General features: G+C 44.4%; 1 protein-coding gene across 1 annotated transcript in view; it reads right to left on the bottom strand.

Moving 5' to 3' along the window:
• Nucleotides 1-12,911, bottom strand: part of BTBD16 (BTB domain containing 16) — an 887,756-nt gene that overhangs the window by 677,357 nt on the left and 197,488 nt on the right. Inside the window, exon 6 of the mRNA XM_086920301.1 lies at nt 12,517-12,669. Coding sequence (XP_086776427.1) covers nt 12,517-12,669 — 153 coding nt within the window. The remainder of the gene's footprint in view (nt 1-12,516; nt 12,670-12,911) is intronic.

Genomic DNA, 12,911 nt, shown 5'->3' with positions numbered 1-12,911 from the left:
ACATGTAGATGATACACCCTCAGTGCCGGCTCATCCGCTATGGCGGAAGAGCATCTACCCACTGCTTTCAAGCAGTGCAAGAAGAAGAAAAATCATCACAAGATGATATCTTCCTGATGTAATCGTGCTATGTTTCTTTTGCGGGCGGGAGGGTGGGTAGGGCTGCTCCACTCACGAGCAGGGCAGGGGCAGAGTGACATGCCTACTCAAGTGCGCAATGACTGTGTGGTCAGCCCACTCAGACAGCCTGCATGAAGAACATCCCACCCCTCCAGCCCCTGGCTGAACGCCTTGTCCGGCACCAATGATCAATCCCAACGCCGCGTTGCAGCGTTGTGATTGTCTAAGGGGAGGGAGCCTTTCTTCCTACTTCCTGTTCCTGGAAGCAGACTTAGGAGAGCAGGAGCAACGGAGACACGGGACACGGCCTCAAGGTAAGATTTCGCTCATTTAAATATTTACAACACCCGCTCACACCTGCGTCCACGCACCAACCAGTGTCCTTTCTGGTTTTTCCTACCTCCCAGATGTCCAGTTCCCCCCGCAGCACTTCTCAAAAGCGGCCGCTGTGCGGCCATGGGCAGCGATCGTACCAATGGTGTGCCAAAGGTATATTTGAAGTTACAAAGCATACCATTACATTGCATTCCATTACAATGCATACTAATACTAGGCAAATGGCAACATTAGGGAAGGTGTTGGATAGCGGAGATGTAAATATTACTATTCCCACTGCAGTGAGTGCAACCCTAAAGCTAACCTTACACCCCAAAGCAAACCCTGAACCCTAAAATTTATATTTGAGCCCCCAAAACACTCCCTAAAAATCATATTTGACCAAAATGCACACTCCTATTTTCATAATTGCCCCCAAAACACAACCCAATTTTCACCCCATAATACACCCCAAATTTCATCTCCGACACCCTAAATCCATCCCCGCCCTAAAACTTAAAAATATTGCATTACTAACCTCACAATGCATTGTAATGGAATGCGATGAAAAGGCACCTGGGTTGTTGTAGTTGCGTTGTAAAGGCATTACGATATAATGCCTGCTTTGTAATGGACGTCTCCCGTGCCAAAGGCAAGCCATAGGCAAGCCCATCTCGGTCCGGCTGCCCCTAGAACGAGCTCAGCACCAAGCACCCTTCCTCTTGGACACTCCACCGCTACGATGGCAGCACACTCTTCGTCATCAACCCTGTACGCTAAATCGCCTGCAGGACCAACCTCTGCTCCGGACCCGACATCACCATTCCATCACTGAGGGCTACTAAATCACCCACAAGGACCACCCCGACCGTCCAGGAGGAGGCATTGCCATCAACCTTGGAATGCGCTCAGCACCAAGCACCCTTCCTCTTGGACACTCCACCGGTACGACGCCAGCACCCTCCTCGTCATCAACCCTGCACGCCACATCGCCTGCCAGGGCCAACCTCTGTTGTTCCGGACCGGACATTGCCATCGCCATCACTGAAGGCTACTAATTTACCTGCAAGGACCACCTCAAACGCCCAGGAGGAGGCATTGCCATCACACTCCGACTGACCACATACTCTATTGACCCAACGGTGAACATGGAACACCTCAACTTCCAGATCTGGACCAACCCAAACCCCATCCTCTGTGGCACCCTCATCTGCAGGCCCGGGGGGGGCATGGACCACCATTCTCCGATACCACTGTAGACCTCATTGCACCCCAGGCTCCCCCATCCACCGACAACATCCCACTCGGTGAACTTAAGTTCCACCTGGACAACCCCAGTGACCAGAACACCAACCCCCCCCCAACCCCCCCCCCCGGAAGCTTCCCAACATCAGACTCAAGCAACTAGTCACTGCAGCAAGCCACACACCAAGGCACATGGTCGAGCACATCTCCTCCGCCAGCGGGAACTTCAACTACAGCTACACCACCAGACTCTCCTGGACCGACCATCATTGTATACATCACGTCTTCACCATGCCCACCGTACACCACTGCCATCATCTCCCCCCTCGCAGCTGGATCAAGGCCACCCAAGAACGTCTCATCAACTCCCTCAGCACCACCACTCCGCCAACGCTTACAGACGATGACACCGCAGTGTGCAACTGCCACCGATGGATTTCCAACTGCGCCGACACCCTGGCACCCCTCAAGAATGGACCAGGCAAAACTAGTGAGGTTCTGTGATTCTGAACCCGTTTCATAAAGGTCATGATATCGTGATGATTTTGATATTAGCGTACCGCAAATGACAGGACACGAAGAGCTCAGCAAAGTTTTTGTGCATGGTTTCTTGGGATGAGGGATGCACACATGACCGAAGTTGAGCATCCTACCCATTTTGATTCTCCCATTCATTACCATCATTAAATTCTAAACAAGACGGTGGGGATATTAGAATGACTGATTATTTTACAACATTTACGGTGCTCGTCAGTGTTAAGTTTGGGATATTTCTTCCATTTATGGCACACTCTCAGCAGCAGGTACTCTACACAATGAGCTATCTTGCTCACTCGTCGTGCAATGTATATGTATGTTCATCTTTTTCTAAAGCACACCTTTCCTTTAAGATTGTGGGTATTACGCTTTCCATTTGTGCCCTTTTTTACATGTGGCTGTGGCCTTGCACAGAGACAAACGCACAACCAGTTAGCTATCTCAATCGAAGTTGGTGTATGTCATGAGACCTTATAACTCACAAACCTCCAAACTAATATTTATCTCTACAACATTTATGGTGTGACTCAGTGTTGTGCTCGGGACATTTCTTTAATTTATGGCACACTAAGCAGCAGGCGCTCTGTACACAGAGCTACCTTGCTCGTTGATGATGCAACGTATATGTAGATCGTGAGTGTTAAAGCTATTGTGTTATTACAGAGTTTGGGCCCTATTTCCAATCTCACTCCCTCTTTCATCCCTCCCGCCCACTTCCCGATTCCTCTCTGTACTACCTGCTCATACATACTGCCTTCCTGCACCTTCTCATGCTGAGCATTTGTCCACCTCTGACCCCTCCCCATCATCTCAAAGCTGATCTCACTTGTACTTGGAAACTGGAAGATGTGCAAAGCCCGTCTCCTTACTTGCTCTCTCTCTCTCTTGCGGTCCACACTCCTCTCTCGGTCTAATGCCGATACTAGGTGCCCAGCCGTTAACTGGTGGGTGGCCATTGCCTCTCTGAACACCTGCCTTACTGTTAGGTTAATAAGGTTTCTTTGAGGAGAGCAACCAATCCCTATCTCTCGTACTCTCTCTCACCCCTCTCTCTCACTTACTCATGCACACTTCCTGCATCTTTCATGTGATTGACTGCAGGTTTTCAAGAGCAGTTTCTTTCCCATCCATTTTCAAGTTTTCTGTCCCTCAATCCGAAGTTCCCCTCCTCTTCTTGGGGTGTCTTGTGCTTACACAGGACCTACCTCTTTATGCGTCTGCTGCTTGCTCTCCTCTTCATTCTCTCTTTCTCACACAATCTTTCTGCTCCTCTGTCTAGAGTTCATTCAGCACTTAGTGCACAAAATACCTATCCACCTGTCTTCCTGTCTATCTATTCTGTGCAGCTCTCACCCATCGATCCCCATGCCACATGATTCCACCACACACATCGACTCCATTTCACACAATTTCATTCCATACAATTCCCTAGTAATTCCAATCAACTTATATAATACCACTCCACACCACATGCATCCAGTCCACACAAAGCCAAAACACATGGGTAAAAGACAATGCTATTTAGAAACACCAATAGCTCTAAATCTGGCAAATGCGAAACCTATTGGCATTTGCCAATGCTTCCTTCTTTTTAGAACAGCACCAATCCCTTTAAGGTAGTTAAACTGCTTGAAAAATAAAAGTTATCCGTTTGGGACTCCAAATACAGGTATTGTGTTTTGCCAGTGGTTCCTAAACTTTTTACTTTTTTTGGACCCCACTTAATCATTACCTAAACCCAGGGACCCCCACACAATCATTACTGGAATCCGGGAACCCCCACAGAGTCATTACTGAAAAGAGGGGACACTAGCCTAAGTATTTTCAATGATTTCAACCACAAACTACACAAAACAAACCCCGGAAACAATCACTCATCAAACAAATACACAAATAATTAAATATTTTAAATAATTCACAAACAAGTATAAAAAAAATCTACAATTTTAAGGGAAGCTTTGAGTCTTTCTAAATTCAATTGAGGCCGCTCAAGGAACATAGTAGAGTCAGTTTGATGCACTTGCGCTGCTCCCATAAATCAATCTGAGGATTCCAGCTTAATTTTTAGCCTCCGGTTCCAATTTCCTAAACATTCACAGGAAGGTTTAACATTTTCAATGTTGCTTCTTTATTTATGTGCATGTGATTAATCTGTTCAAAATTGTAATATTCTAAGCAGTTGTGGACCCCCTGAGTAGGCTGTGCGGACCACCAGTGTACCTGGACCAGAGGTCAAGAACCGCTGTGTTAAACTGTTGCTTGAAAGCCACCACCCCTGCTTTGGTATCCAACCACAGAGGGTCACAAATAGAGACCTACCTAATTAGTATTTATTAGGCAGACTATTTAACAACCCCCTACGACTGGACATTTTGCAATTAGTATCTATGGCAAAATTAAAGACCTGTTATATAAAGTCAGTGTCATTTGTGTGCACGTTTTGGATATATCTGGCCCTGAGTCACATAGAACAGCCCTATAATTCTTTTGTTCCTGAAACTAAATTTTAAGAGGTGGCTTGTTCAAATAATATTCCATTTTATCTTTGAAAGAACCCCTGACAAGTCTGGAAAGAAGATATGATGGAATATTTACTGGGCTGAACGGAAAAAAGACTGTTTCCGAGCAATATTGGGATGAAGTAATTGAATGCCCAAATACACTAGACATAATGGCTAAAATAGCATTGGTTTGCTTGACAGGAAGCCGGTACAGACATTTCACCACAGAAGAAATGCGTTCAAATTTTCGAATATTTACTAATTTCCTGGTACAGATGGACTCTCTGGAACCAACAGAACAAAGCCTTAGTTAGTACAATGACCCTGGATGAAACAAAGGCATTTATTGTAAAACGTGATCTGAGAAAGAATGCGATTCAGTACCTGACATGGTAGTTAGAGGCTTTAACTACAGTGAAAATCTGGGTATTTGGAGAAAACATTGTAATTCTAGTATCACACAGTTTCCACACAGATTGCACTGGTTTATGAAACCGGTCAATAGAATCCGATTCCAGAGTGAGACCAAAAGCAGGGCCAAATTAGGCATGGACACAAATGGATTTTCAGGGGGAATCACTGCCCATTTGCCTGAGGCCGAGGGTGGCTGGTATGTCACCTTGAGTCCCATTTATGATCCCCTGGTCAACAAGCATTGGCAAAGCCAACTGGTCTCTCCATTCAGGACCTATTGGCTTTGCAATTGTTTAGTCCTGCTGTGCAGCTTGGCTAAAGAGAAAAAAAAGAGCTTTGAAGCGGCCACTGTGTTTGCTGTACATTTCACCAGAGAATACATGGCGTCCCTGTAGTGCGAAGCAGCAACCTGCTTACCGTGCCAGCAACTCCCATAGGCAGCACAATGCCATATCTGTGATAAAGGGCCGTATTTAGATCGCAGCAGATGGAACACTCCGTCACAAATATGAGGATACCCTGTCCGGCGCATTGTGGTCTCCATAAGATATAACTGGTTTGTTTGTGATGGAGTATTTCTCTCCGCTAACATCTAAATCAGGCCCAGAGTATTTTCTCTGGAATGCTACAGGCTCCTAAAGGCTCCTAACCCTATCTGTTTTACTGGCTGACGCAGATGAAACCTTCGTTCTTCACACAAATATCCACTCTACGTTTTCATGAGTTGAAGAGTCGACAAGTTCATCTGAAGCCTTCTCATTGAAGAGCCCTCATGCAATAAAGACATTTCAGCCCAGCTACAAAATTGAATACTTACATGGACCCTTTGGCTAGTCTGAACATTCCTTCAGTGTCAATGTTTTAAGCATAAGAGCATGGCACATTTTCTAAAGAAAAGTCTTTCATCTTTCGGCACTAGGGATTAGGTCTGACTCCAACTGCTGGCAATCAGATAGAGCTCACTGTAGCAGATTCGATATACACAAATTCTGTCATGGCTTACAATTGTTCGTAAGAATGAAGCCAATGAAAACCGCAGGCAAGCAATGCATCTTTCTATGCACTAAAGACATTAAACAAACATGCAAGAGGCTAGATATTTGACACATGATGATTGACAGTGAAGATAGCGTTAGCTTATCTGTAAATGCAACCATAATAGCAAATCACTATAAAGAAAAGGTTTTATTATGCCCAGGTTATCCTACATCTGGTGGGAGTAGCTCACCCAGGCCAACTTTGTCCTTTGCATTCTGGGCCCTGAGGTCTATTGTCATGGCAGAGAAACAAAACTGCAAGACAGTCTAGTGAATCTGTGGCTAGGGCATGCACTGCAGATTTCTGCATTTGACTTTGCGGTTGCAGATTCAAACACTACTTGGTATACCTGACCTTTCACTCTTCCATGGTATTAAACATGAATACCATTTACATCCTCTTTCTAAATCTCATGTTAACTTTGAAATAAGGTCCAAACTGTTTTGAAGCTCCATTTAATGATGAAGTTCTACATTAATTGCAAGGACACCTTATAATTAGGATCCAGCAGGCTAATGTACTAGACCTGCTACTTATCAATGTCTATGCAAGGAAGGGGTATGCAAGGGGTGTGCAAGGTGGGAAAGTCTCTCCCACTGTTAGTTTTTTAGATACATTTTTAACTGAACATAGCAGTGATAATAAATTTGAAAATAGCTAGTGATTTTAATTGTACATTTGAACCCCTGGACCTTTATGATGTAAACCTTAGTGCAGAAGAGGATGCTCAGTGGTCCATCCCCTCGCTGGATCTTCCTCCAATTAACAAATGGACATGTGCAGCGATTCAACTAAAAGTATTCTGTTTGGAACAGGGAGTCAGGGCAGACAATGGGAGATCAGCCTCAGACAAGCAGTGCTCGCATACTTTTAACACAGGGTGCGTAGCAGTCGTATTGATTTCTTCCTGCTTAATAAGGAATTTTGGTCCAACTTAATAGATATGTTGGTATGTGAACACACCGAGAGTGACCATAACCCGCAAGTGCTCTCCCTACGTCCCTAAAGTACTGCTCAAGTTGTTAGTTCGGAGGCACCTACGGATTATGTGGAGGCTATATTGTCAAATGTTAATTGGCAAGTTAAATGGTCAAACGTGATTAAAAATGATGAGCACTTGATGCTAATGAGTAGTTTGTTAGTCAATGCACTAGGTACACTACAGACATGTGCCACGCAGGAAGAGCTTAATTCAGTAGTTGTGCAGGTCCATGAGGACATTTTTATCAGCTTAAAAGGCTTTCTTATTTCTAAAAACAAAAAAATGCAGATACACTCGGGATTTAAGGCGGCCGCCTGGTATGACACTTCCTGTCGCACGGCCTACAGAACCCTAGCTAGGGCAATTAGTTAAAAAAATAGGGATGATATTCATAGGGCTAGGGCTGAATATAAGGCAGCCCAACAACGAGCCAAAAGGGACTGGGATGAACACCACTGGGCCGAACTGCTTAAGGCATGTTCAGGGAGAAATATGTCTACCTTCTGGCACTTGGTGAAATGGGGCAGTGGGGCACCAAGTAAGGTGCCTGTGAACTATGTAGACCAAGACCAGTGGGCATCGCATTTTAAAGCCCAGTTTGCACATTGTGGGGAGACGCAAGACTGTTTTTATATGCCACCTCCCTTATCCACTCTGCATTTTAGAAAGGAAGATGTGGAAAATGCCTTAATCTCAGTCCAGAGAGGCAGGGTGCCCGGGCCGGGCTGCATCCCCGCAGATCTGTTCCTTCATGATATACCAACTGGGCATCTTACATCCAGCTCCTTGTGAACGCCATTGCAAGTGGAGCATCTGTGCCCGGTACTTGGGCAGGAGCAGAAATACTTCCTATTTATAAGAAAGGGGATCGCACCCAACCAGGAAATTATAGGCCGATAAGCCTTATTGACTTCATACAAAAAGTAACGGCTAGGTTGGTACTGAGCAGAATCCAGTCCTGGATTGAGGAATGTGACATCTTGTCCCCACTTCAGATGGGATTTCGCTGCTGTACTAGTACCATTGATCAAGTGTTCAGGTTTATCCTGATATATTGGCGTACTGTAGTGCTAGGGGGAGGTGCAATCTATGCAACCTTCGTCGACCTTAAATCGGCTTTTGACCTTGTTCCCCGCTCTAAGATGTGGCGTATCTTTTTGGCATTAGGTATGCCATTAGAAATTCTGGCATTTTTGGTTAAGCTACATGAAGCAAACTACACGCAGGTGAGATGGGATGCGCAGGGGAGCACCACCAAAAAGGTTCCTGTAGAGAAGGGTGTAAGACAGGGGTGCGTTCTAGCACCAACTCTCTTCTCATTATATATAATGAGGTAGTGCAGTATTTTCATAATTATCCCACGGATGCAACCACTTTAGCTGGGATGAGGATCCCGCTGCTTATGTTTGCTGACAACACCCTTATACTCTCCAAGACACGAAAGGGCCTAAAGTGTGCCCTTTTGAGATTCGAGGAGTTCTGTCAGGACCGCAACCTTGTAGTCAATGGAGATAAAACAAAATATATGGTCCTGCATAAACATAGGAATATTAAGGGCAGAGTCGTAATGAAGGATAGTACTCTGGAACAAATACAGAATTTTACCTATCTAGGGGTTACCATCGGCAATAAATTAAGCTGGAAGCCTCAAACAGACTTGTTCTCTGTCAAGCATGCCCAACTCTCAGGTGCCCTGTTGAAGGAGCACCATTCATCATATACCAAACCAATCGCTCCTGCTCTTCAAGTTTATTCCTCAAAGATTAGAGCTTCGATCTTATATGAGGCAGAATTGTGGGGGTATGCCAACCTAGATCCCTTAGTGAAAGCCCAAAACATTTTTTGAGGTCACTAATTGGCCTACCACAGTCTACCCCGTTAATACCCTTATTCTTAGATCTGGGTTGCTATTCGATCGAGGATGTGGCACATTTTAGGCCACTGGCTTACTGGAGAAGGCTCCGGGTTACCCCAGAGCTTTCACACTATGCCCAAGCTTTAATAGAAGTTAGGGAGGCTGATGGTATGAGCAAACCTTTGTGGCTAAGGCGAGTAAAAGCCACTCTCTGCGAGATGGGGATGAGCTGTTTATGGGCATCCCTGGATGACAGCGTATTTCCAGCTAAACGAGAGTTTAAGGCAGCATACTGGAACTGGCTTGTTATGAAACGGTTCGCTGCTTTTACTGGGCCCTCATTATCCAGAGACTTCATTGAGATCAAGCATGAAGCGAAATATGAAGGGTACTGGGATTTACTTACCACCCCCAAAGACAGGAAACTGTACCATCAGTTTAGGGTGGGTTTGCTTCATATTAATGTATTTACAAATAAATGGTGCAGCTCGAATGGTAGCAACTGTCCATTTTGTCCTAACTCTAACGAATCACTGGCACACATTTTGTTTGCTTGCCCAGCCTACAGTAACCCCAGGTCCAGATGGCTGAAACCTCTGTGTTGAAACCTGGGGACCCGGTTAAGTAGCGAGGCACTCAGAATTCTAAAAACATCCACTGAAGAGTCCATTGTGATTGCTGTTGCTAAGTTTTTGGGCTGGGTGTGGGTGATTCATTTAAAAGAGAGGAGTTTTAGGTAAATGTTTTACGCTCCCTGGTTTTAGGTGACTGTTCATGCACTATGCACTTTATTGTAATGTCATTGAATGATCTCTAAACTGATTTGTATGCTGAATCTAGGACATATGGTCACCCGAGACGGCAGTCCTGCAGGGGTGTTTTTTAGTCGTTTTTTAGCTATTTATTGTGTAATCATTAATTTTATTAGGAAGGCTTGAAACAAATCTATCTAATTTATTTTTAGGTTGCAATATGTTTGTATCTTACACTTTCTCACCCCTATGTAATATGTACTATCTTTTGTGATTTTTACATCGAAATAAAGATTTTTGACTGACTGACTCACTGATGAAGTTATATTTTCAATCAATATTTAGGAAAAATAACTTTTAGAAAGCTTCCATTTCCCCGCCCTAAAGCTTGACCGTAATAAGGTGTGAAATTCCTCCCAGGAGCTACATAAGAGATGATTTTGATTGCCAGGTCGACCTGAATGGGCAGTTAAGACTCCTTGGAGCTTTACTGGACTTTCATGGTAAGGGTTACTTCCCTTCTGTTGGCACACAAGGGTCAAATCCTGCCTGATAGGTCTCTTAGAGAGACATGCAAAAACCTTAGTGCAAACAATCTCAGAAAATAATCTTAAAAGCTTCAGCAGGACCAACCTGCTTCAACTATCCAGTCTTCAGTTCCATTGCAGTACCTACCATCTCAGCGGCATCCCACGCGGGAACTTATATAAACTTTCAATATTCTTGTTAAAAAAGTGACAAGGTCCATTTCTGAAGTCGGACTTAGAAACTGTTTCTACGTTTTGACTTCCAGACTTTCACCGGGATCTGACCGTGCCTCCATCAAAGGCGTGCTGACATTGCACATTGGTCCTGGTCTACTGCAACAACTGACTTACATGTGGTGCTTTATTTTCATTAGCATTTTTAAGACAGAAATATTTAAAAATTCATATTGACATCTCCTCTTATTGTCGTTTTGGTGTCATTTTGCTTATTAAAATGTTCTCTCTTTTTATAAGTTGGAGTGGGGATTTTATTGTGCTTTAGGTTTCAATTTTTTCCTATTTTGGTACGTCTTGGGCCAGGCATTAAAGGCTGTGAATGAGAATAAGAGACTATGCTTGGAATTAGGAAGTTGATCCGGAGTAAAACGGGCTAAACATACCAGATGATGATAGTAATTGGGCATATTAAGTAGCGCTCCAACCCGGACTGTAATAGATGTGACCTGGGTTTATAACGGCTGATGGCAAATGTTTCTGTCAGGATTGCGTAGCAGCGCCTACCTAAATTATGAACTACATGCCCCATAAGACCTGTGTGTTTCCCTGGAGTATAAATATGGGTGGGTCCAGTAGACTTTGTGCGTGATTTTGACTATTTTTCTAGTTTCAGTCTAAGCTGCAGTGAGGAAGGTCTCCTTGCTGTCTTCTGCCCTTATTTCGAAGTATCTTTGGCTTATGTTGTGTTGGATTCGGCTCGGGGTTTCCGAGCGCGGTGCTTGCCTAGCATCTTTCCTCAAATCCCTTTGCTTCCGGGACGTTTCCTTTCGTTCTGCTGTTCGACTGGTGAGCGGGTCGCTCATTAGTTTCCGACGGCATTTGTTTGAAGAGAAGTACCGACGTGAAGCGTGAGTACGAAAGCCTCCTGCTTGTTGTGGCTCTACTGGTACTTTACTGTCGAGGGTTCTTCTGTGCCCCCAACGGGTTTCCTTGCTCTAGGCTGGCTTCGTGAACGGAGCCCTGTGGAGTTGTCCCGCGGTAGCTGGGGAAAGTTGGATTGCACTTATACAGGTGCCAAAGCGGGAAGTAGTGGGTAGCCCTACACTTCGCCGTATTTAGAGTTTGGTATACCATGCATGGTTCTTCGTGATTGTGAAAGAAACAATTACTGAACAATTACAGCGGAAGATAGTAGTAAATCAGCTACATCTTGCCGTTTGTGTAATCTATTCTGTATTTACGTGGATTGGGTGAATTGGAACCCTTGTTTCTAAGGATTTTAGATTTCATGATATTTTGGACTACTACTAACCTGAGGATAAGGTTAATCATTCTACTGGAAAACAGTATTCACATGAAACATCTTTATAGTATGAAAATAATACTAGGGGGTGCGTTTCTTTCCACTATGAAACTTTCCTAATGTGGTTGTGCTTGAAACATGTATGGATATGTGTCATAATGTGTTCTTTCTATCACTAGGGATCAGGAACATATTCTGTCATATACATATATCTACCTACAGCAGCAGGAGGGCATTTGTGGAGAATATGAGCCAGGTGAATAGACAGACATTAGCGAGAATGAACTGAGAGTAGTATTCCTATGTGTGTTATAACTGTGCGTGTTTTTTGTCTTACAGCTGTCCCTTCCCTGCTGCACCCTTCCGTCCCTCCCGATTTTATCTTTATTTCCCTCGCCCGATCGCTCGAACACCCTGTGTATCTATATATCAGGGTGTTGGTGAGGTCAGGAGGTGGAGCACTTATTGCTGCAATTGGACCCTGCGGAGTGTACCCTGACAGTTTCAACCCTAGTTAATATGGGGATCCAATCTAGAAAAGCCATTTAGAAGTTTTAATACCTTTGTTCTTTTATTAATTTTACACATTTTGTAGTGTTGTTTACTTATGTGGTGTTACTTCCTGTGAGGTCTTTGAGATCAGAAAGGGAACAAGGTGCATTTACGACTCTCACTACCCCCAAACATTTTGCTGACATCACTGGTTATATGCACGGTTGTTGGTCTATCCTCTGAGATCAGAGAGCTCACCTGTGACCTTTTTCTCTGTTAAATCCAAAGCTGCTGCCGCCGCCTGCTTTTGTTGCTCCAATGCCAGTCTCAGGAGATGTGAGAGGGTGCCTGATTTGATGAGGTAAGGTCGGTGCAGCTCCCACGTGGTGCCCAAACACTGCAGTGCAACATCTAGAAGCATATGACATTCTTGTTACTGTACAATAAGGCATCTGATTAGGATTATTTTGCTGTATAGAAGGTACACAATGTGCTCTTCCAGCTTCATCAACATGCAGGGATTAAATGAAGAAAACCCTGTGTAGGCAAAATCATTCAACATGGAGGTTACAAACTGTGTTGGAAGAGTTTGTACATGGCCCAAAATGTACTAAATGCGACACACTATAAGGCAGTTGTACATGGGATTGACA

This window comes from Lissotriton vulgaris, chromosome 5 (assembly GCF_964263255.1).
Source record: "Lissotriton vulgaris chromosome 5, aLisVul1.2, whole genome shotgun sequence".
Lineage (NCBI taxonomy): Eukaryota > Metazoa > Chordata > Amphibia > Caudata > Salamandridae > Lissotriton > Lissotriton vulgaris.
Note: the sequence above shows the minus strand (reverse complement) of the source record. Positions and strands in the feature narration are given on the sequence as shown.